Below are 25,069 nucleotides of genomic sequence, written 5' to 3'. Positions count from 1 at the left end.
GAATTGCATTCAGTCCAATTTTCAATTTCATCTATTTGCATTGAAGAAAGTCAAGTACAAAAAATCAAATTAGAATCAAATTAAATTCAAACGCTCAGAAGCGAGACACTCTTACAGCTAAATACATATATATATTTATATACATACATATTGAAGTCAATCAAACAGTATTAAATGTTTCATTTAAAAATTAGAAAATAATTGATTCACACAATGCATTTTTTCTGCCCTACCACTTTCTAACCCATGGTATGTGGCTGCATTTGCCTTATTATCTTATAATATATGTCCGGTGTATGCGATGTCTCTATTTATAAGGAGGAGGTTTGGTCTCTAAATATTAACATTGCTTAGATAACGTTTAAAATTTGCCTGACAATTCGCTGTCGACCATTGTTCGGTTATGATTTCAAATTCCTCCTCAAGACGCGCCAAATTAGCCGTATTAGTGTTTAGATGATTTAACTTTTTCAGGGTACGATATGTCTGTAATGATGAATTAAATTAAGTTGCCGCGATTGTAAATTGATTATAGAGTAGATATTACCTCTGCCGAAGATGTTGATATAAGTTTGGCAATGGCTAAAGCCTCATCGTTGACGCTTCGGGATTTACAGGACTTGTCAATAAAACTATTTGGCGTTAATAGATCCGATGTGCCCAATCGCTCACCCAGTAAGAATAGACGTCCATGCTAAACGTTCGAATTGCAAAAAAATGGAAAAGAAAAACAACTATAGAATAGAATGTTTGAGTAATTGGTAAATGTGCATACCGTTTGAGTCGACACCTTTTCATGCTTGTGCCACAGAGCATAGCCCTCCGGCAATTGGCCCAGTTTGGTGTAATTTGTCTCAAATGTGCAATCCTCGGCAGATACAACATAATCGAATAATGGCAATTGCATTACGCCCAAATTCTTTAGATTGCCTATAACACCGGCCACCAAAGGCTTCGGGAATGTTGCGAGCGTACGTAGATATGTTCTAAAAGAAGAAAAAGTTAAATATATAGATAGTTGCATTGATTAAATTTCTTCACCCACTTGAGAACGCTTGCCAATTGACTGGCACAGCTTTTACGCTTCTCCAGCGCTCCAGCCACCAACTCCTGACAATCAATGCCCTGACAGAATTGTTGACCCTGCACCAACAGGAGCACCGTATTGTATTCATTGCTTTTGGCCAATTTGCTTAGAGTTTCGCTTAGCTTATGCAATAATTGGGCATTATAGGTTTGTCCAATTTTCGAGTGATGGGTATTTATAATCAATTGGGCGACCTTATCAAGTTTATTGAAGACAACCAAATCCGTTTTGCCGCCGCCAGATGCCGACGAGGTGCTACGTTTTAAATCGTTGGCCAGTGTATGGGCCGTATCCACTCCGACTCCACTTGTTCTCTGGCTATTATTGGCCTTATTTTCCGGTTTTAAAAACTTGAACGAAGGATCATTGGTATCGGCTGCATCATCTGAGAGCACAACGCCAGGTTTATTATCCAGTGAGAGGCGACTAACAGATGCATTGCTTGAATAGGAACTATTTGATCGTCTTCGCACAATCATGGACTCTTCGCTGGCTCGCTGCTTGTACACATAATCCCACGAAGAGTCGGAAGCACGTGATTTTACAGGTGTGACAACACTACTGAATTCCGATGGCCTACTGGCAGTTCCTTTTATAGTTGGCATTTTTGTTGCATTGTTGCTTTGTGTGGAATCTTTTTTAGGTGGAGCTACCTGGATTTCGGCTGCTGCAGCTGCTGCTGCCTAAAGCGGAGAGAGAGAGAGAGAGAGGGAGGGATTCGATAATCGCAAACTTAATGTATATAAATAATAACAACTTACCCTTCCTGTTATAGTCATGGCTCGTTTACGCATTAATGGTTTATTTGACAATTCTCCGCCACTCATTTCCCTTTGCTCATGCTCGACAGCCTGAATCATATTGGCAGCTCCCTCATCACCCATCAGACGATCAATTTCGCTGACTTTCTTTTTTTTCACTGTTCCATTTGTCGGTCCACCTGATCCTACCGTACCCGTACTAGGAGTCTGAGATCGACGCTTTGTAGTCGGCATGACTGCAGAATCCGTTGCATTAGGTGTGGCCGATCTCTTCGTTGGTGACTTGTTTTGTTGTCCTTGGTCCTTGGGTGTTGAGGCGCGTGGTTTCTTGCCGGTTGATGCAGTTCCTTGCGCCTCCTTACGCGAATTCATAGATACCTTACTGTTCACGTTAGCTTTAGCACCGGTTGCGACTACCGTAACCGCTAGCGGCAACAACGGGGTTGCTGAACGTTTGGTACTGTTGCTGCTGCTGCTGGCATATTGAGCAAACGATTTTTGCGTTTCGGGTGCATCTGGATCCCAGATAATCTTCCGTTTGATCACTCTTTTAAATCCTAGAAAAGAAAAGGGTGCATTAATTAGGTGAAAATTTTGTTTATATGAGACTGGGTAGGTTTCCCTCTTACCAGATGGTGCATCTGGCGTCACTGCAATTGTAGGCGGTGTTGATGAGGTCGTTTTAATCTTGGCCTTTTCTTTAACCGTGTTTGTTGTTGTTGTTGTTGTTGTAGTAGCGGTTGCTGCTGTTGTCACTTGATTTTGGCTTACAGCTTTGGCAGGTTTTACATTGCCTATCACCGACGGCGTTGAGGCGGTCAGCGAAGAGGCGGCCGTCTTGGTCTCATTATTGTCATTATTGGACTTTTTAGTAAGAGCTGCAGCATTTGAAGACTTTTTAATGGTGGTCACCTGCTGATGACTGGTGGTGGTATCACTGCTACCACTATCGTACTCATTCCAGTCATCATTGAGCGAGCTAACTATATCCTGTGACTTGACAACCAAAATGGCTTGGGATTGCGTCTCTTTACGTCTAGCCGCCTTCTGCGATGAGAGGTCAGCCATTTGTTCCAGGGCAACGGCACGTGCTTGCTCTGGCGAAAGTTTAATTTTGCCACCATAGCTGGAGCCAGAGGCTGAGATTTTACTGGATGCTTTAGCTTTCGATGACAATTTGGTACTGCTAGTAATGGTGGTCGTGGTGGTATTAGGTGCGCTGACAGTGGTAGTGATTGCTTTTGTCAGATTGCCATTGTCGTCGTCATCAACCTCGATTATTTCATATTGTCCCTCACCCTCAATTGTCACACCTACATCCATTTCGGCCAATGCCAATTCGATATTTGATTTTTCTTTGGGCGCCTGCTCTAAGCTGGTGTCAGTGCCCTTTAGTAAGGCTATAAGATCGGCATCTTTCAGTGTGGACTCACTGCGACCCTCACCCGGACTACTCTGTGCCGTTGTCCGTTTGTCTAATTGATGCGACAGTGGTGTACCGCTATGCGTTTGATTCTGTTCAACGTTGGTAGTCGGCATGACATCTAAACTTCCACTAACCGGGATCGAATCATTCGCTAGCTCCTTAGATAACGTTTGCTCTAATTCGGGTTCGCTCAATTGTGCATTATGCATTTTAGCAATTTCCTGCTCCAGTGAACTTAACTCATCCATTGTAGTGTCAACGTTGATGTTCTCACCAATCTTGGCGTCATTTGATTTTACATCTATCGAGGCATCGGCATTCGCATCGGCATCGACCAGGACATTCTCCGGCTTCAAGTCAGCCTTTTCATCTGCTATTGGTTTGGTTTCGGTTTCCGGTTTGGAATCCGCCACCTTCGCCATGGTGATACAATTCCGTTTCAATCGTCGAGGATGGAAGGCAAATTCTTACCGATCTCAATTACAACTCCATGCACTTGTCCAGAAAACAAAAAAAAAATGCACTATGCGGCCATTTTAGGGGTGCACAAAAAATGTATCAATTCGCGTTATCGATAACGCAAGCGAAAAATGCGATATTTTTCGATAATTATCGATTCACATAACTAATTTAGCACCAATTAAAGTATCGTGGGTATGCCATCTCGAACGCGCCCCCCTCTACCAACCAACTCCGTTGAATACTTTATGGAAAAAAGTCTCTCTCATCTTCATACACTGCAAGGATAAAAAGCTTTACAAAATAAGGAAATCGGTTAATTGTTGTTATTGGGAATTAGAGTTGAGAAGAGAACGCTGGAAATTGGCGGCGGTCCAGCGGATACAAACTATTAGCAGCAACGCGCTCCAAAACCAAAACTCTTGCACAGTCTTCTTCACTGGTGGTGGCGGCAAGGCAACAACTACAACAACAACAAATACACAATTTCCATATCCATCCTCCCCCCCCTCTGTTCCCAATCCAAGTGAGTGTCAGTGGGCAGTGACAGGATGTGGGACTCATCAATGTTTCTGAGCACACTGACGCCAAAGTTTTATGTGGCTCTCACTGGTACCTCGAGTCTGATATCGGGATTGATTCTGATCTTTGAATGGTGGTATTTTCGCAAATATGGAACATCCTTTATAGGTGAGCAAGCTCAATTTGCATTCCGGTAATACGAAACTAACAATTCTATTTCAGAGCAAGTGTCTATCAATCATATTAGCCCGTGGATAAATGGTAGTGATGGCCAATCGGATTCCAGCAATGGCAGCGGCAGTAGCAGCAGTAGTGGATCAAGCAGCAGCAGCAATGGGACAGGTGCTGGAGGAGGCGGTGGTACAACAACGGGGGCAGGAGGTACGGGTTCGGCTACCAGTAGCACAGGTAATCAGATGCCCGAGTGTAAAGTGTGGCGGAATCCGTTAAATCTGTTTCGCGGCGCCGAGTATCAACGCTTCTTTTGGGCCACCAGCAAAGAGCCACTGACCTATTACGATATGAATCTGAGCGCCCAGGATCATCAGACGTTCTTCACGTGTGAGGGTGATGCACGTAAGGATGAATACGAAATCATGCAAACGGCCTGGCGCGAACGCAACCCAATGCAACGCATCAAGTCTGCTCATAATGCATTGGAGATCAATGCTGAATGTGCCCCGGCCTACATACTGCTGGCCGAAGAAGAGGCCATGACTATAATGGAAGCAGAAAAGATACTTAAAACGGCTTTAAAAGTAGCCGAAATAAACTATCGCAAATCGCAGGCCACTCAGCATCAGGGAGCCATTGCAGATGGAGTGCATCGACGGGATACAAACGTTCTGATCTACATCAAAAGACGACTAGCCATGTGCGCACGTAAGCTGGGTAAATTAAAGGAGGCGGCCAAAATGTTTCGTGACCTCACCAAGGAGATACCCTCAATAATGAGTGTGCTAAACATCCATGAGAATCTCATCGAGACGCTGCTGGAGATGCAAGCGTATGCCGATTGTCATGCCATACTTGCCAAATATGACGATATCTCGTTGCCCAAATCAGCGACTATCTGTTATACGGCAGCGTTGCTCAAGGCGCGAGCGGTGGCCGATAAATTCTCCCCAGACATTGCCTCAAAGCGTGGCCTCAGTCCGGCGGAGATGAGCGCCGTTGAGGCCATACATCGGGCCGTTGAGTTTAATCCGCATGTTCCCAAATATTTGCTGGAAACGAAACCGCTCATCTTGCCGCCCGAACATATTCTTAAGCGTGGAGACTCTGAGGCTTTGGCCTATGCTTTCTTTCATCTAAAGCACTGGAAGCAAGTTGAGGGAGCTCTTAATCTGCTGCACTGCACCTGGGAGGGCACATTCCGTATGCTGCCGTATCCATTGGAGCGCGGCCATCTCTTTTATCCATATCCGACATGCACCGAGTGCGCTGATCGGGAGCTCTTGCCGGCTTTTCATGAGGTGTCTGTGTATCCCAAAAAGAGTTGCCCTTCTTTATACTCTTCACGGCCGGTCTGTGCTCATTTACCGCTCTATTGGCCCTACTCACGCATCAATATCCAGAACCCATGGGTTTATTGGCCCAAACCGTACTTACTTGGATCTCGTATCCGTTTCAATTGCTCAAGGAACGTATCGAGGCATTTTGGCCATGCAATTTGTTGCAACAATTGTCGCGTGTCTAAAATGGAATCATCATCAAAGGTCATGGCAAAATGGACGGGATCCAACTAAAATGGAGCGCCCAGTTATCCCCGTTTAAGGCCAATGCACGCACACATTATTACACACACACACACATACACACAAATACACACTCATTGTATGGTAAAAACAAAAAGAAAACAAAAAAAAAAGAGTCACCCGCAACAAACAAGCTACAAAAGAACTCACAACAAAATACATTAACACATATATATATATGCATATATATATATATTTTGGATCTTAATATGTCTGTGTTGTCTTCGTGAAATAAAAAAAAAAAAAAAAAACAAACAGAAAAAAAAAACAAAACAAAAATCGAATTTTCCAACAGCAACATGAGCGGAATTCAAGTATTTATTAAGTTTTATTATTTTAATTATTATAAAAAAGAAGAACAACAACAAACAAAATGCTAAAAATTATAATTTTATGTATTTATTTCAAGAACATATGCATTCGTTTTTATTGCCACATTTCAAAAGTTTTCAGTTTATTTAAGAGGAAAATTTGTTTTTCTGCTGCGCTTTTCTAGCGTAGATTAAGGAAACTGACTAGACATTGACTCCACGTGAATGTTTTATTCATCATAATTTCACTTTAATCTATTGCCGAAGCTTGCATACCCTAACAAGTTCCTCCTTGCATACTCTATTCCTTGTAAAAGTACAAAAACATTTTCTCTAAAACCTAGAATGGAAAGTTATCAGTATTGGAACTATGTTATATGGTTGCTCGATCTCTATGATCTTAAGCACAATCAATAATAAATAAACTTAAATGCCAGGTATTAATTTTGAGGGAAATCGCTTGGAAAATCACCAAGTTATTGATAAAAGTTAGCGTTTGCTACTGATAGTTTTTGTAGAACCTAATATATATGTATGTATGATATTTATAATCTAACTATAAATATGTATATATGATATATGGTTATATGCTAAAGATATAAAAAAGCTACTAAGCTAAATCTTGCATGTGGGCAGAGAACTAGGTGCTCTTTCTTGTTTTTACTATAACAAAAACTGGAGGACCCGAATATGCGAAATTTATTTCGTCGGCTTTAATATACCCTCTTAAGTGAATGGTATAAAAAGTAGCAATCCAAAGTTAAATTCCTTATCTAACTATAGTCTGTACTAAATGTTGTTCGTGGATTTTTTATTGATTATAAATTGCTTTACAAAAATAGTGCATTAAAATATATGTACATATGTATACATATGTATGTATGTACTTGTGCATGATTATTTGCGACTCTTTTGTCCCTGTGGGTAAGTTTTATATCAAATGTACTAGGCACTTGCGTTATTGTACATGATTACTTGTTTATCACGTTTTCTTATCAATATGTTAAATATATATGTATAACAACTATAAGTATATAAGGCAACCGTGATATTGTCATTTTGTGGACAATTTACAATTGTGACACATGGAAATAGCCTGCACAGTGTTGGCATTTAGTAAGCAAACCGGGATATGAATTGGGATTAAGTGACTGAAAATAATCAAACACAGATTTTAAAATATCTGAAGTGTAATTTTGAATTTCCTCGAGTTGTAAATTGTTGCGATAATGCCTCAGAACCTCCTTCAAAATCTCAAATAGCACCGATTCTGATGAAATACAGAATTTCAACACTGATGTCAATTCGTCCAATAAGTTTTCCACAAATATTTTTGTCAAATTCATAATATGATTGAAAACCTCTGGCGGCAAATTATTGGCCATTCTCCTGATGGCGTTCTCAAAACTTTCGGCATTATAAATGTGCTCGAAAAGAGCGGTTCCATAATCGCTTAGTAAAAACCGGACACCTCCGATCACAATTGTACTTAACTCTAGAGTATAAACGCCAGGAGCATAGTTTCCGGGTTCCAATCCTGGATCTTGCAATGTCGGGTTAGGTGTGAACAATCGATACTGTTTATTTGGATCGGGACGATTGCCTGTACCGGAGCCAGTCTCATAGCTCTGTGGAATGTCTTGGCTGACCTGACCCAAAATATCGGGGCCCATATTGTGCTGGGCACTGGCCCGCAAATCGGCTGCATTGGTTCGCACCTGATCGTTGAGTAATATATCAGCACCATCGCTGGCAAAAGATGGTTTCACGCCTTTCTCATTTAGCTGCTTGTTGATCTTAAAGAGATCGTTAAATTGCTGCTTTGAGCCCTCATTTACGTTGCGTATGACGTCAAGCTTGCCACGTGTTGGTCCGCGAATTCGTATAGTTTCTTTCGAAACTTTATCAAAGGCACGCCTTATCGCACAACATGTAAAATAAGCGAAACATGTATACCAATTCAAATAGGCTTATATTATACATATGTATGTACTTACCGCTGGCGATTGCTCAGGGTTTCCCGATAACCAGCTATTCTTCTATCTGCCGTATCACTGATAATTGTTGATGCCAGACGGAAATTGTAGACACTGTGGGTAAATAGCACCAACGATGCCGACAATTGAAGCGCATCTACGGCGGTAACATCATCGCCATCCTGATATTTCTGCAAACCAAATATCGGTAGTCGCATTAAAGCATCAGGTAGATAAAAATCAGTTCGCTTACCAATATCAAATCGAGCACTCCGTTAGCGACACCAGTACCTGATATAACTATCGAGGTAATATTCATACCATTGACTGTTAACTGGGCAATCTATCGGTAGGATTTAAGAAGACTTCTTATATTCCCTGTAAGAAGTACATAGATATTGCGAAACTTACCGCTCCTACTTCTTTTCCTGCTGTTGTAGCTGAAGCAATAGCAGTTGAAGCACCAGCAGCGCCCAGTGAAACGGCACCAGCAACCACACCCAGCCAGTGCCCACGCGACTCACGGTCTGTTAAATTAATTGATTGCTCATGCTGGCTGCGATCCACCAACTGACTACCTGAACGAATTGTGGCATATCCAGCCGATAATAAACCAACGACTCCAGCAACTGCAAACACAGGTGCTGCGACAGGAACACTAAGAAGAGCAGCTATTGGCACGCAGGTTGCTGTGATTCCTCCAATCGCTGACGTTGTATCTAGAATGCCAACAGCCTTCTTCGTTCCGGACGCCGCTGGCGTTAAGTACTTGTCTAATCTAAGTTGGACATGCTCGACCAACCTATAGACACCACGATGGGGAGCCACCATAACGCCAGCGGGTAAGACATTATCCGACACATAAGAATCCCAGTTCGGATACACACGTCCAGTTTCATCGACAAATATCATGCAACAGTTTGAGCTGTCACCGCTTTGCCCATCGCTATCGACTATATATACATGTACATATGCATATTACACAAGCATACATTACTTACCCACACAGCGGCGTGTGCGAAACACTGGATGACATGACCAAGTTGTGGCATCCTCCGCAAAATTAATGTCAGTTGTATCACCGGCAACCAGGACATAAATAATGTTGGAAAGCAATTGTTTATTTGAGTATTTTCCTGGTAAGAAGTAAAATACACTTATGTATGTAAGTATGCAAACTCGCTATTACTGGGTTATCTTACGTTGATTCCACACCGCATTATAGAGCGTCTCACGCAGTCTCTTATTGACCTCGATTTGCTTTTCCAAAGCAATTTTGTTCTTCTTTTCTTCTGCAGTTTCTGGAACAGCTTCCGGTATCGTTGGATCGCGTATAAGCTCTTTCACTTTGTCCATCAAATTTTCTCCCGTACCACTGTCAAAACCAAAATGTACGTGATTACGTTATTGCATCTGATGAGTCAACCATAATACGGGGGGAAAAAAAAATACGTACTGATCCCATAGAATTTCTTCAGTTCCCAACAATTCAGCGAAAACTTCCTGCTGTCTTCGGGTAGTTCTATTGATTATTGGTTCTGCCATTTTCACTTGTGAATAAACGTGTTCTTTGGTTTGTGTGCCTACTCAAAATGATGCCGATTTTCGGGGGAAACACAAATTTATATAGAAATGAGTGGGCAACGTGTGAACTGGAACTGTTATCAATTTATGGCATTGATTATCGATAACTTTAAGAAATCATTATGCCAGTATGACATCATCCAAATAAGACAAATTAATCAAAAAATTGGAAGAGGAAGCCAGCAGGCAGCGTTGGGAGCAGAGCCGATTTATATTGAATTCGGTCGAGGGTGACTTTTGTTTCAAAATCCGATCAATTTGTTTATATAGTTTTGAAATGCCAAATATTTGAATCATTGGTCGGAAACAAAGTATGGTATTAAAATACTAAATAGGTTTGTTTATATGAAACTCTATTTTCAATGGTATAATTGTGATGGATTACCAGTTTTTGGCATTGATTTTTGTTATTGAAATGAAGCATTGGAAAATAGGATAAATAGGTGGCATTCTTGGTAATGGTCCTTGTTATATTTCTACAAAATTTTAATCCGGTTAATCCACCACTTTCTATCAGAAACATCGATATATGTGTGTAAGTTCGAGCACATTGCTATCGATATGACCACACGATTATCGATAGTTCTGACACTCTACGTGTCAGTGTCTCATGAGACGAATTTGTGTGTGTTTTTTTTTTGTCGATTCGCGGCGTAAAAATAGTATATTTTTAACATCAGATATTTGTGCTTATTGCCGGTCTAATTGTATAAAACGTGCATGAATCGGTCAGAGTATAAAGTATAACCACACAAGAACCAGCCGTCCATCGGGGCACTAAATCGGTCAGCTTTCCAAACATCAGCTGGAGTTGCCGCAGCCGACACCAAATAAAAAGGGAAAAAGGCCAGGCCTGGCCATATATCAGCAGCAACAATAATCGCAATTGAGACATAATTTCATATCTCTAGGCGGCGATGGCTGGTCAAAAGTTTCAATATGATGAAAGCGGTGGAACGTTCTACTATTTTGTGTTATCGTTCTTAGCGTTAATATTAATACCAACAACAATTTACTATTGGCCACGTAAAAAGAAAGAAGGTTAGTGTTATTAGTGTTAGTTAGTCGCCGCCGCAGCTGAGCTCTATGCTGATTATAATCTCTGTTCCCACCTGCGCCTGCATTTTTATGTGTGTGCGTGTGTGAGTATTTTGCTGCGACTGTTTTTCCTCATTTAACCGTTCTCACATGTGTTTTCCGCTCGCCACTTAAAATGGACACGTTCCAATAATTTATTCTAACAACGTCAACGTGTAGAGCGTCTTCGTTCGTATTGGTGAAAGCTGCGATAACAGCAACAACTTCCACCAAGTCAAGCTCTCCACACAATTGGAACACCTCGAAGATGCGTTTATGCATATACGCAATATTGCGATAAGTTTTATTTAGAAATCGGAGAATCGAAAAAAAATATATATAAAAAGTTTCAAACATTGCAAAAATCTCGACTGGAAATAATTTGAATACGAAAAATTTTAAGAACAGAAATTATATTTTGTGCAATATCACGAATTACCACAACGTGTAAGCCTTGCTTGTCTCTCTCCTTGTACGCGTACTACTTTCTTTCACACACACACACACACACAAGTTGTTTCTGCGTGTTTTTTCTTCTTATAATAACGCCCAAAAATTTCATGTAATTCCATAGATCCGTGTAAAGTGAAAGAGGATTGCCAATGTGCCGATTGTCAGAAGAAGAAAACTATATTAGCAAATGCGGAACCCTACCGTGCCCTCAAATCATGTACCATCAAGTTAACCATTGTTCTCGGTTGGGCTTTATTGCTCTTCCTTACGTATCGTGTATCACAATTCGACTACGAGATGGCCAGTTTCGATCCATTCGAGATTTTGAATGTACCGCCAACAGCCTCACAGGCGGAGATCAAGAAGGCTTACTATCGGCTTTCCAAGGTCCTGCATCCGGACAAGGAGACAGGTGATGAGAAGTCTTTCATGATGCTGAGTAAAGCCTATCAAGCTCTTACTGATGATGTGGCCAAAGAGAACTACGAGAAATATGGCAATCCCGATGGACCTGGAGCCATGTCATTTGGCATTGCCCTGCCATCGTGGATTGTGGAAAAGGAGAATAGTGTGTGGGTGCTGGGATTATATGGCTTGGTCTTTATGGTGGCTATGCCGTCGGCTGTAGGTGTATGGTGGTATCGATCCATCCGCTTTAGTGGCGATAAAGTCCTATTGGATACGACACAAATGTACTTTTATTTTATCCACAAGACGCCTCATATGCTGCTAAAGCGTGCTCTAATGGTGCTGGCGGCAAGTTTAGAGTTTGATAAACGTCACAACTCCCAGGTTGTGGAACGGCAGTCTGACAATGATGAAGTTCCAGCGGTAAGTGACTTTATTCTTATATTCTATTGAAACAATATTGCAATTATTCGTCTGTTTGTAATTGTGCAGCTTATCCGGCAACTACCCAATCTGAATGAGAAATGCAAGGAGCATCCACTTTGCCGCATGTATTCGATTAAGGCACGTGCTATTCTGCATGCTCATCTTACACGCATTCCACTAAATCCCGAGACGCTTGAGCGCGATCGTCAGTTTATTGTAAAGAAATGTCCGTATCTAGTGCAAGAGATGGTATCTTGTGTCCATCAGCTGGTCATGATGGCTTATGCCAGACGTGTTCCCCGATTGCCTAGCATCGAGACTATTGAGAATTGTATGAAAATGTCGCCGATGATTATTCAAGGCTTGTGGGAGTTTAAATCACCACTGTTGCAGTTACCTCATCTCACCGAGGATCATTTGTACTTTATGAATAAGAAGCGTCATGTTAAGAATTTGCAACAATTCGCTCAGCTCAAGCCAGAAGAGAGTCGCACTCTGTTAAAGAATCTCACCGACTTTGAGTACGAGAATATAATGAAAGTGTTGGGCAAGATGCCATTGATTGATTTCTCTATACGGTGCGAGGTGATCGATGATGAGAATACCAATGTGGTTACCGCTGGAGCAATTGTTACGGTCACAGTTACACTGGAGAGGAAGGATATGAAGAGTTTGTTTGGCGATACAAAAGCGCCGGAAAAGCAGGGCATCAACGATGAGGCCAACGAAGAGGCTGCAGCTGCTGATGAGGGTGATGATGCAGCGCCTACCACAGTGGCGGTTAAGAAGGCATCGGCATGGGCCAAGCCACGGAAGGGTGGTAAAGGCAAAGGTGGCAAGAAGCCTGCCAACAATCAAAAGAAAAAGGTACAACCCAAGGTGTCAAACAATGCTGCTGCAACAACAGCAGCAACAACAACAACAACGAGCTCATTGGAAGAGCAAGCTGCCAATTCGGAAAATGATTCGACTGCCGGTGAGCATAGCGATGTGGATTCAGCTGCCGGCACAGGCAGTGAGGATGAGGATAAGCAAAACAAAAACAATTCATCATTGGACGATGACGATGACGAAGAATGGGAACGCCTTCAGGCCAAGTTGAATAAACGTGAGCGCCTTGAGGGCAAATCGCGTTTGTCGCACACCGTCCACTGTCCCTACTTTCCCGAGGAGAAGCAAGAGTACTGGTGGACTTACATTTGCGATCGCAAATCTCGTACGCTTCTAACAGCCCCCTACCATGTGACAAATCTGGTTGAGAAAGAGGAGATCCAACTGAAATTTACGGCGCCGCGTTGGCCCGGTGTCTATACCTTTACCGTGTGCCTGAGATCGGGTAAGTGATTGGTAGCAAGATAGATGGATTGGTTCTCCATATATATCTAAATATATATATATATTTTTTTTACAGACTCATATTTGGGCATGGATCAGCAACAAGAGCTTAAATTGGATGTGCAAAAGGCTCCAGCACCACCGACAGATCATCCGCAATGGGATCTGAGCGAATCAGAGCCAGAGCATAATGATCAGCAGGAGAATCTGAGTGACTATACAACAGATACATCTGACGAGGAGGATAGTGATTAGAGAGTCAATGACTATGTCAACAGAGCCCATGACCACCATCACCATCACCACCTCGTCCTCATCCCTCCTCTTTAAGCCATGGTGCAGCAAATTTTAGTTTCTCCCCCCATACACTTTGCCATGTGCCCCCTACACACACACACACACACACACTCTTTGCACTTTAAACATCCTTTCTTCTCTTTTAGTGAATGATTCGTATATGTATGTCTTCTTCCTCTATATATATAAATATTTTTTTTTCTCCTTGGGATAGCGAAAAACGCAGTTCGCATTTTAACTAGTTTTACAAAATGGAAAAAGACCCGGAACTAGAGCGTAAATTATATAATTAATAATAATAATGATAAAAAGAAACAAAATGATAATAATAATTCAACTTCATTTTACCGTGTACTGTACTAAACATAATTACATATATAAATGTACTGTATATTTTTAATTATTTGGATACAAGAAGAGCTATAAAAGAAAAAAGAAAAACCAACAAGAAAAATGTGAAACATATAAGCAAAATATTGTTTATTTGATATTTTTGTGTGGTCATTAAACTGTAAAGAAAAACGAAAAGAAACGATTTTTCGAGGAAAAAACAGAAAATAAAATGAGGAAAACGAATTAACACCATTCCATTACGTGTCTCTCTGTGTTGCTAATCCTCCGGTTGTTCTTCTCCTTTTCCTTGATTAACTAGTGTGCAGCTGAAGCGCGTTCGCTGTCCAAAAGAAGGGCCGATTCCGATTCAGTCTTTGATTTTTTGATAATCCGTCGCTGCTGTGAGTTGGGTAGTTGGTGGAAGAGGGGTGTGATTAGGAACGGTAGGAGGGGGGTGGAAGTGGGGGAGTAAGATATTTAAATAATTATTTTTCAGTAATTTCCTTCTACGTGTCTGTGTGTATGTGTGTGTGTGGATGGGAGTTTAAAATTGATTCGCATTCATTACCCGCCGCCAAGTTTATTAATTTAGTGTAAAGAGGGATCAATTCATGTTGTTTTTGGTTTTTATTTACATTATTTTACTTGTGATGTGCATGAAGGTGGGTGTGTTTGGGGTGAATGGTTATGATCATGTTTAGTTTCTTTTGCAACGGTTTTCCATTTAGTTGAGTTTCTTTGGCACTGTTATTCGTCGGTTTCACTCTCTTCGCCAGAAGATTCGTCGGAGGAGGCTTCTTTAGCGGGTGCTGTTATTTCATCAGCCTCCTTCTTATCGGACTCATCGTTATCGTCTTCAGGTTCCTCAGTACCAGCATTGATCTCTTCTTTTGATTCCTTTTCATTGATTTCTTCCTTTACTATGTCTTCCGTTTTCTTCTCATCGGGTTCTTCGGTTTGTTTCTCCTCTATTTTGGCGGGTTCATCTTCTTGATTTTCTTCTTCAGTTTTCTTTTCATCGGAATCACCGTTTTCAGTTTCGTCTGTTCCTGCAGGTTCCTCTTCTTCCGTTTTCTTCTTATCAGATTCATCGTGTTCTGTTTTTTCTGTGGATTCAGCTTCTTTGGCTTCTTCTTCTTCTGCTTTTGGCTCTTCATCTGTTGTGTCCTTGGACACATCGTCTTCTTCCTTTTTCGTTTCTTCACCATCTTCTTCTTGATCTACATCCTCCTCATCGTCGTCTGACTTGGTTTCTTCTTCATTCTTATCGGAGTCTACCTTATCATCCTCCTCTTCTTTTACCTTTTCACCACTTTCTTCCTTCGTCTCCTCATCCTCCTTGGATTTCTCCTTCTCTTCGGCATCATCTCCAGCAACATCTTCGCTATCCTTTTTGTCATCTTCCTTTGAACCGCCGTCTTCGTCAACGTCATTGTCTTTGTCTAATTTTCATCAATTGAAAATTTTGTTAAATTTCCGATTTTGACCCACTTTTAACCATTTACCTGTTGTGTCCGTTTTCTTTCCCTCCTCGTCATTGTTTGTTTCTTTGGGCTCAGATTCTGCATCACCTTCACCTTCGACGCTTTCAGTCTGTCGTTTGCCGTTATGCGGATGGTACATTGTATGGTGGATTGGGTTGAAGGGGAGTGCAATGGGTGCGAATAATGTTGAATAAATGTTTGTATAAAGGCTAAAACTTAAGGATCTCGGATCTCTAATTACTGTTTCATACGCAATTGACAGCTTTGCTTACATGCCTGATGGTTAGCTTCGCTCAGTTAGCCTCTACTAAGTCAAATATTAATACAATGTACATAAAAGATGGCACTCTCTTATGTGTATGTATGTACATACAACATGCATGAAAGTATTTTTGCCATTACCTTTTCTTCGCTATCTTCATCTTTTTTATCGTCATCAACAGCATCAGAGGATTTATCGTCCTCACCCTTGTCCTTGACCTCGCCTTTGCCCTCGCCCTCGTCACTGCCATCTTCGTCATTTTCCTTGAGAAAATTACGAGGGGTACACACATATTCAATTAAAGCTCTCTCTTTTGCTAAGACATGCCAACTGTTCCTACTTATGTATGTATGTATGTATGTTTCGGTGAGTGAATGTTTTTCAATTTGTTTGTTGTTTTGGTTAATTGTGTTAAATAGGAAAAAACTGAGTGTTAATAAAACAAGCTTTGCTCAAATGGTTATTTTTTTTTTTTTTTTTAGTAAATACAAATATATTTTGCTTTATGTTTTTGTTTTTTTTCTCTTAGATTTTGTTTTTAACATATGTAACTTCCTTTTAGCTACACAAAACTTTCAGCATTTTCGTTTTAAATTGTTTTTTTCTACACACACGATCAGACTTAGGCTTAAGTGAACTTAAACTGATATCCTCTGCTGTGGTGTCGTATGTTGTTGTTTCGGATGTTTTGCCGAATCAATGATACAATCAATTTCATATAATTTTACATAAACATCCATCTTTTATACATGCATACATACAAAACATATGTATGTATTATATGTATAAGCGTGTATTGGGTTGTGTAAGTTAATGATAAATAAATATGTATATATATATATATATTTTTGATTAAAAAAAAGATCTAAAAGATCCAGGAAGATAACTTCGGCCAATGCCGATGTTCATATACCCTTGCAGTTCAGATTAAATCCCTTCTTCTTCTTCTTCTTTTGGCCACACTGCCAAGAAACACTGTAATGAAATGAAATTTTACATCTGCAGAATGTTTATGAGAGTAATACATAGTAAAGCCATCAATAGTAGAGTAGTTGGTATAAAAACAGACCGACATAGATACTAGAGAGCTGCTCGGCTTCACTCAATACATATAAAGAAATGAATGGACTCGAATTGAATTGAATTGAGTGAGTGCTTGCTAATACTAGAGTGAATGTGTGTGAGTGTGAATGTATATTGCTTCTCATAACTCACAGCATTCAACGAAAAAAGTTCGAATGAATGAAGTATAAAACCGAATGAAAAATTTGGCTAACACAATTCGAATTCGAATTCATTCGAGTTATAGCTTACAAATTTTGTACAGTCATTCCGTTTGTGTCGTTGAAAAGATTTTGACCCATTGGCTTGGTGGAATTTGCATGCAAATTTTTTTCCTCTGCTTTATAAGACAAGTTGCAAAATATTCTGTATTCCAGCGAGCAGCGCAGCTTCGGAACGAACATTTTCCAACGCTAGAAATTTGATTTCAGAAAAGCGTTGTCTTATTTCTAGTAACTCAGAAAATATAAATAAAATTATATTCTTGCATTCCAATATAAAATAGAAATAAATGTAATAAAATATATGCAAAAAAAAATAACAGTTTACATTTCATTGGTTTTTGTCTCTTTCTCTCTTTCTTTTCTATTATACAAATAAATGAAATGAAAAACTACTTGGCAACTCGAATCCATTCGAAACCAACTCACTTTTCTTTACCTGTCACAATTCATTCAATTCTCTTATGTGTTTTAGCTTTGTGTGTATGAGTCCTGTGCTAGAGCACTCACTCAGTCATACTTTTTCGGCCTCGCACTCGAACTCACTCAACTCATTTTGAGCATTGTCAATTCGAATAAGGTTTTTTGACTACTCATGCAGCTCTCTAATAGATACATATAGGATGTATCCTACACAACAAAAATATGTATGTACCTACACATACAGCGCTTCCATCTGCCCAATTTTCGAGTACCCCTATTCTGCAAGGGTATACAAATTGTCTTTTCGATCTTAAATTAGTGTAGATGTGTGGGTGCATGGTACGCATGGTAAGTATGTACACCCAAAGGCAAAGTGTACGAACACTTTTGGGCGTGTAAGTTGGTGTAGCTTAGCTTAGCTTAAGAACCGCAGTCGTCATTATAATTTCGTTTTGTTTTTCAAAATTTTAGAGAATTAAACACAAATAGAAGCGCAGATATATGAGCTTAGATAGAATAGATATAAATGATTGTAAATAGATACTTAGATAATGGTTTGGAGTGAGTTTGTTAAGGCAAACAAAAAAAAAAAAAAAAGAAAATAAGAAATAGAAATAAAACAAAAAATGCCGTTAGACTACATTTTGTCATTTGGATGTATGTATGTTATTGCTGCTGCTACTGATGCTGGTAGAAGAAAGTTGCTTGCTGTTTGTTAATTTGATTGTTGTTGCTGATGCTGATGGTTTGTTGTTGTTCTTGTTGTCGCTTCGTTTAACAGTTAACAGAAAAGGTTAAGTTGTTGTTTTTGCTTAAGCTCAAACCTCTGGCTTTTCGGCCGAATCGCCATTGGCAGCAGACGCAGCTGCATCTGCATCACCGCTGGCTTCCGTATCTTCTGTGGCTGCTGATGACTTCGTTTCATCCTCCGCTGTCTCCTCCGTCTTCTTCGCCTCACCGTTCTCCTGTTTCAATTCAATCTGAGCACTGCTCACCGCTGTTGTATCTGCAGGGGCCAGTTTCAAGAACACCTCCAGTGTGTCAATCTCATTGGCCATATCGAACGCATCGTAATCTCCGCAATATTCCTCATCATTAAATATTTGCGGTGGCAATGGATGCCTTGGCTCAGGATCACTGACTGTGCCGCCATTGCTGGTCGATTTGTTTTGCATTAACTCCTTTTCACCCTCCTTGCCGGGCTCTGTGATATCCACAGTGTCATATTGGATGTTCTTGCTATCCAAGATCATCAGAACACGCTGTTGGCGTTTCTTCACCTAAACAAGACAAAGGAAAGATAAAAAAGAAAGCAAACACAAAAATAGGAACGTTAAAGAAGTTATCGATCAAAAATCAATTGTTAAAATTTAAAAGAAATTTAATGTAATGAGCTAATAGGTCCGGGCTGATTCATAGACCAGTTTATTCAACGGCTTGTGCGCCCAGCCCTGGTTACCGGCAAGCCCAAATGCTTACAAACACACACATACAGACACACTACGCCTACACAGGAACACCCACACATGCATATACAAACAACAGTATATGTATGTATGTATCTATGTATGTACACACACACATATATGTACATTCATCGAATATGACAACGAATCGTAATTGAACTGATAATTGTGTTTTATGGTTGTTTTTTTTTTTTTTTTTTATAATTATCTAGTGATAAGAAATTGTTTTTCAACTTTCAAAGTAATTTTCTTTGAGTTCATATATACCGTTATAAATGTTGACGCGTCTGTCTTCTATCTCAATCATATTTTCCGCTCTCTTCCCCTCCAACTCACTGTCAGTGTGTCTCGCTCTCTTTTAATCGCTACAAAGTTGTTGTGTTATTGTGGGTGCCTTGCACAATGACCGTTATGTTATTGTTCTTATTAGCAATTTGCAAATTAAACAAAGGGAGCGGTACCAGGAGTGAGAAAGATTGAGCGAGAATCGCACAAGTGAATCATTGAAACAGACATACACAATAACAAACATATAGACATTGGAGGAAATGAAAACTGTGATCAATGAATTCTTTCTTCTTTAACGCTCCACAGTTCATAGACATCAAAATACATACATACATACATAGGCTTTATATGGGCAATGAAATGTTTGCGGTCGCTGGTGCTTCTTCTTGCCACCACCACCAACATCATCACGAAAACTTAATCACACACACACACACACACACGGGGACTCTGACTACAACTCATCAAAATACCCACTTGCTGTTTTCTCTGGTTCTTTTTTTTTGATTTTTGGGCAAGGGGGCTAAGAAGCGGCGAACGAGCAGTGGTCCCAGCCAATGCTAGATGACGTTTTGACTGTACACACATACTATACTACATATTGGAACGTATGAGTGAGTGTATGTATGTTTTATGTAGACACACAACACACACACACACGTACGCACACACAAAGATTGATATATAAAATAGATTTTGCAGTGCATATCAAGGCACCCCCCGCCCCAATTGCCACCCACTGACCAGACAATACCCTATGTTTCCTTTTGATCGCTACTAAGCTAACGGGCCAACAAACATTCCAATATCATGACACTGACAACCGCTTGATATCCTCCTGTCTTTGCCCCTACCACTGCCCCGCCCACGCGCATCACGTTAGGACAATTTGTAATTATTGTCATCACACACTCACCTCCTTGTTACCGGACATACCGCTGACATAGACTTTTAATACCATTTTTGCAATTTAATTCGTTTGCCCGTTTCTCAAGTGTTAATTTAATTCTTTTTTTCGGTTATTCTCGCTTTTATATCCGTCCGTAATAATGATGATACTACACTGAAAAAAAAAAATTCACTCTTTTGTTGTTTTATAATAACAATCTTTATCAACACTGCTAGGTCCATTAGTGTTGACAAGCAATTGCAGTTGCTATCGATAGCTATCGAATAAACATATGTGACGCTGTTTTGCTTTTTAGAACACTACTTATGGTTTTATTTTTTGGATTAATCGTTTTGTTTCATTTTAATAATTGTGCTTAGACTTAACATTTAAACCAAATAATAAAAGTGCAGCTGGCTTATTTACTTAAACTAATGCTTTTTATAAATGCTGTGAATATCATCATGAACGTAAGTTTCGTTTCTTTTCACTGTTGTTATTAGAATTGCTGCTGAAAATAAATGTGTATATACATTTTAAATTTATTTCAGGAATATTTTGCATGATAAGACGGAATCATTATGAGCAATAATAACTTCGAAAGCGATGGATCTGATAGTGAGGACTCCAGTAATATTGAAGATCAGCCTCGACTACGACGGCTGCTGTGGCAAGGAATCATTTCACAGAATGCCGACTCAAATTCCAACGATGATGAAATATTAACGGATAACGAAGCTGAGGTCCTCGATGATCAATTGCAACCCAATTTGGAGGAACAGCTTCCAGTGGAGAGGCAAGGAGAAGAACAAGTTGAAGAACTGGCAGAAGAACAAAGTGAAGAACTAGCAGAAGTAGAGGAACAAAGAGAAGGAGAGCAAATAGAAGGACAACGCGAGATACGGCAAGAGGAGCAGGCGGAAAATATTGAAGAGCAACCTCAACGTATTCCGGTTACGCTCAGCCCACCTACCACATCACGCCGGATTGTTCAAGATTCGAATGTTATTGACTTGAACACTCCATCGCCAGCTAAAAAAAGGAAACGGCTATCTAAATCAAATGAAACTTCACCAACATTGAACTCACAGAAATCTGAAGCCACAGGGGCTGGTCCCATTGATGATGATGAAGATGATGGATTGACATGTCCCATCTGTTTGGACTCATGGGAAATGAGTGGCGATCATCGATTGGTTTCCCTCAAGTGTGGCCATCTCTATGGTGAATCCTGCATACGTCGCTGGCTGACTGAAAGTCAACGACAATCCTCTACGAAAGTGTGTCCCCAGTGCAAGGCTAAAGCCGGTTTTCGAGACATCAGACATCTGTATGCCAAGCGTTTGCAGGTCATAGACACGGGTCTGCGTGAAGAACTAGAGGTCGAGCGTCGAAAGACTCTTTCGTTGACATCCGAGTTGGCAACAGTAAAACTCAGCCACACCATGGCCACCAAGAGACTCTCATCCCTGCAGCTGGACTACGATCGTCTGAGGGAATTGGTGCGTGCTGGCGGTGTTATGGGCTGCCGCGGCGCATTCTCAACGGACTCCGATGCCAAGTGCATCCGATCTCTGGCCAATTATCGTTTATATATGGAAAAGAATTTGGAAATTTGCCGTGAGGCTGGTTGCCGGGTGCTCCTCTATTCTCAACCCCATTCCATGCTGATAGCATCCCAGAAATCAGCCCAGAATCTATTCCCTGGCTTTGGTGTACGCTTCATAGATCCGCCAACCTTTAAGCCAATGCATTTTATGCACACATCATCCCAGATAATCCGAGATATGGCATTCAGTGAGAGCCAACACATGCTGACTGTGGCCAGTCGGGAGCGTAAGATTAAATTGTTTGATGTCAGATCTCGCTTGTGCTCCTCCATGTTTGAAGCTCATGATAAGCAACTTTGGTCATGCGCCCTGGATCGAAATGAAAGGGAGCACTTTATCTATGCTGGTGATCATAGGGGTGGCATCTATATCTATGACGTACGTTTTCCTGCCAACATACTCAGCGAGTTCCAGGCAGACGGTGAGTTTGTCATTTGATTAAATTTAAATTATAATTTTTTTTTATCAACAATATCCTCCAACCAATTGCAGAAAACTTTAGTCCTGTGATACACATTGCCGCAGTGCCAAGTGGCAAAACTTTTACCAGCGGCGGATTTTTGGTCTGCCAATTGACCGCATTGACCTTCTATGAATATGCCCAAGCAGCGGAGGCAGCCATACCCACTCGTTTGAATATCGATGGACCGCTCCTATCAATGCACTATGATGCCATACAGGATCTTTTACTCATATGCGTGCGCTCCAATTTGAATTGTCCGCAATCACGTTACATTTTGGCCAAATTGAGCAAAGTTGATAATACGCCCGTAATTATAATTAAAACATCGGTCTATGGTTCCAAAGCGACGCCAGTTATGACACGTCCCGCACAGATGGCTGTTGAGAATAATACCCTTATCGCTGGTTATCTTCAGGATAAGAAACAGCTAATATTGCATGATGTTCGACGTGAGGAGCGTGTCCAAACCATGGCAGTCAATGAGGTAGTCTATGACATCTGTCCATTGGTAACTAGTCAATCCGATCACTATTTGGCCGCACTCACGGATAACAAATGTCGAATTTATAAAGTAAACAGTTCAAGCTAGTACAGAGTAGATTTAAATATAATTTTTTTTTTTTTTTTGTTTCTTAACTTTTACAAATATTTTTGAAAACATATATTGAAGTTAAACATTATTTTCTGTGAAAATGAAGCCTCAAAAAGTGTCACGTCTCGACAAATTTCATAACATTCATATTCGCTCTACTAATATTTTGACTTTTTCTATATAACAAGAGTTGCTTTTATGTAACCTTGTGGCCTAACGGTCCTTAAAATTATGCGTTTTTTTTTTTTTGTGTATAACGTTTTCATGCATTTATTTCTTTGTCTTCTGCATTCATGGCATTCCAAACGAAATCCGATTAGTTTAATAAACAACTTTGATAATAAGTTTCACACACATACACACATTTCACACAAATATAGAATGAATAAACAATTATTGTCCAAGTTGTCTATAAAGTGCTGAGTAAAATGTTTTTTAATAACCAGCAGTAATCAAGCTGGCGAGGATTTTGGTTTCTTTCGCCATTGCGGTTATTATTTTGTGTATTCAAAGAATAACTATATTTTATCCATATTCCAATTAATGCTACTTTTAAGCCAGAAGCTAAAAAGTTATTTACAAAGTTATTATGATCAAGTTTCTTAAGATAGAAATATAACATTTTGTTGCATATTTTTCTGGGCAACGGATTAAAAAAGAAAGAGATGGCGAATAACACAGGCCGACATTTTTGAGGTCATGAAAAAGTGTTTGAATAGGTCTCCTATAGTAATTGGGGGCTGCTAATCACGGCCCTGTACTTAGTTTTTCTCCATCACGTCAGGATTTCGAAAAAAATGCGTTCAAATTATTCAAAATGATCTAATTTGCAATATATTTTTCCATGATATAAGCATAATATTGTACTAAAAACATTATTATTTTATCCTATTAATATATTAGGCTTGATTAAAAAGGAATTTACAAAATATCAAAGATTTATTTCTTTGTTATAATGGATAATATCTTACACTTCGGATATAGTTCTATAATGAGTAAAATTTCAACCAAAAAGTATGCTATAGGGATTTCAAGAATTGTCTGCTTTTAAATTTTGAAGAATTGTGGGAATTTGCTGCAAATTGTTTATTTATTAGTGTGTAAAAAAGAACTAATTTTCTTACACAAAATATTCTAAAATCCGTAAAAAAAGTTGAAAATTTTTGTTTCAAACTTTCTATAGTATACTTTTGGGTGCCTATTTTTCAACCCCAGATCTCCAGATTTCACAAAATCTGGACGTGATGGACAAAAACCAAGTATGCAGTTAGAATCAGCGAACCCGAATTAATTAAGAACACCTCCCAAGTTAACGTCAGCAAAAATCATGTCGGCCTGTGTAATTAATCAGCAGTGCCGAATTAAGCCATTGCGAGGCCTTTAGTTTTACTTGATTTCATTTTATATCATAATCTTCATAAAATTGACTGAGTTAGGATTTTGAAAATCTTTGGACTGCTTTTTTGCCTGAAAATCTACAATCAATCTCAGTTTGATTACAATTTTAAATTCTTGTAAAACATTTGGAAATTGAACAGAATGGACGTGAATTTTGACGATTGGTCGTAAGTTTGAAGAATTGCAGATTCGCAAAGCGATCTTATAGTGGGATGGTGAGATGGTATATTAAAGTCGCCAAAATATATGTAACAGGCAGAAGGAAGCATATCTGATCAGGATCTAGCCATGTCCGTCTGTCTGTCCGTTTGAACATGTAGATCTCGAAGACTCTAAGAGATAGAACCACTAAATTTTGTGCGTAGTCTTCTGTAATATCTACAGTGTTCAAGTTTGATTCCAATTTTCGCCCTTGCGCCCCCGCAAATTAGATAAAACCGATTTTCTCAAAGATTAACAAAACTAGAACCACCAAATTTGGTATGTTGATTTCTTTAGTATGCTGGCAGATTAATAATATTTTTAATTTTTGCCACACCCACTTTCGCCTCCATAAGTTAGAAAGACCCGATTGCCTGTCGCAATTTTTTGACTATCGACTACACATTTAGCACACTAATTAGCCCTATTAAAATCTACCAACCTACCAAAAAAAACATCGGACTAGAATCGGAATCGGTCTATAAGGGCGGAGTTGGT

At 39.9% G+C, this 25,069-nt stretch overlaps 6 protein-coding genes across 7 annotated transcripts; 3 read left to right on the top strand and 3 right to left on the bottom strand.

The window, feature by feature from the left end:
- Positions 1-3: 3 nt before the first annotated feature.
- Positions 4-3,805, bottom strand: HIPP1 (HP1 and insulator partner protein 1). Its single transcript, XM_068294040.1, has 6 exons — positions 2,478-3,805; positions 1,849-2,405; positions 1,046-1,770; positions 776-986; positions 548-694; positions 4-486 (listed from the first exon to the last, which is right to left on the bottom strand). Exons 1-6 carry the CDS (start codon positions 3,694-3,696, stop codon positions 334-336), a joined length of 3,012 nt encoding a protein of 1,003 aa, XP_068150141.1. The 5' UTR covers positions 3,697-3,805; the 3' UTR covers positions 4-333.
- A 129-nt stretch (positions 3,806-3,934) lies between these two features.
- Positions 3,935-6,169, top strand: LOC137580121 (protein ST7 homolog). Its single transcript, XM_068294045.1, is given in 3 exon segments — positions 3,935-4,423; positions 4,478-5,743; positions 5,746-6,169. Coding segments are annotated over 3 exon segments (1,614 nt in total). The 5' UTR covers positions 3,935-4,284; the 3' UTR covers positions 5,955-6,169.
- A 948-nt stretch (positions 6,170-7,117) lies between these two features.
- Positions 7,118-9,971, bottom strand: pst (pastrel). The gene is made up of 7 exons (XM_068294043.1): positions 9,756-9,971; positions 9,502-9,674; positions 9,301-9,435; positions 8,711-9,252; positions 8,553-8,642; positions 8,321-8,490; positions 7,118-8,240 (listed from the first exon to the last, which is right to left on the bottom strand). The coding sequence occupies exons 1-7, from the start codon at positions 9,842-9,844 to the stop codon at positions 7,394-7,396; spliced, it is 2,046 nt and encodes a 681-aa protein (XP_068150144.1). The 5' UTR covers positions 9,845-9,971; the 3' UTR covers positions 7,118-7,393.
- A 508-nt stretch (positions 9,972-10,479) lies between these two features.
- Sec63 (translocation protein Sec63) lies at positions 10,480-14,464 on the top strand. The gene is made up of 4 exons (XM_068294042.1): positions 10,480-10,924; positions 11,535-12,244; positions 12,314-13,583; positions 13,659-14,464. The coding sequence occupies exons 1-4, from the start codon at positions 10,801-10,803 to the stop codon at positions 13,835-13,837; spliced, it is 2,283 nt and encodes a 760-aa protein (XP_068150143.1). The 5' UTR covers positions 10,480-10,800; the 3' UTR covers positions 13,838-14,464.
- On the bottom strand, positions 14,343-20,504 carry Sh3beta (SH3 domain binding glutamate rich protein Sh3beta). Of its 2 annotated transcripts, XM_068294046.1 has the most exons (5): positions 20,335-20,504; positions 18,489-18,944; positions 16,099-16,221; positions 15,718-15,805; positions 14,821-15,654 (listed from the first exon to the last, which is right to left on the bottom strand). In XM_068294046.1, exons 1-5 carry the CDS (start codon positions 20,377-20,379, stop codon positions 14,960-14,962), a joined length of 1,407 nt encoding a protein of 468 aa, XP_068150147.1. In that variant the 5' UTR covers positions 20,380-20,504; the 3' UTR covers positions 14,821-14,959. The 2 variants fall into 2 exon arrangements, with proteins under 2 accessions (XP_068150148.1, XP_068150147.1); XM_068294047.1 differs by lacking the exons at positions 14,821-15,654; positions 15,718-15,805 and adding an exon at positions 14,343-14,611 and having other exon boundaries at positions 20,335-20,500.
- A 116-nt stretch (positions 20,505-20,620) lies between these two features.
- Positions 20,621-23,388, top strand: mus302 (mutagen-sensitive 302). Its single transcript, XM_068294044.1, has 3 exons — positions 20,621-20,777; positions 20,859-22,338; positions 22,410-23,388. The coding sequence occupies exons 2-3, from the start codon at positions 20,889-20,891 to the stop codon at positions 22,967-22,969; spliced, it is 2,010 nt and encodes a 669-aa protein (XP_068150145.1). The 5' UTR covers positions 20,621-20,777; positions 20,859-20,888; the 3' UTR covers positions 22,970-23,388.
- The last annotated feature ends 1,681 nt before the right edge of the window (positions 23,389-25,069 follow it).

Source organism: Drosophila tropicalis, unplaced genomic scaffold (assembly GCF_018151085.1).
Source record: "Drosophila tropicalis isolate 14030-0801.00 unplaced genomic scaffold, ASM1815108v1 contig_805, whole genome shotgun sequence".
NCBI classification, from domain to species: Eukaryota; Metazoa; Arthropoda; class Insecta; order Diptera; family Drosophilidae; genus Drosophila; species Drosophila tropicalis.
The sequence above is the reverse complement of the archived record's forward strand: the minus strand, read 5'-3'. Positions and strand labels throughout refer to the sequence as shown.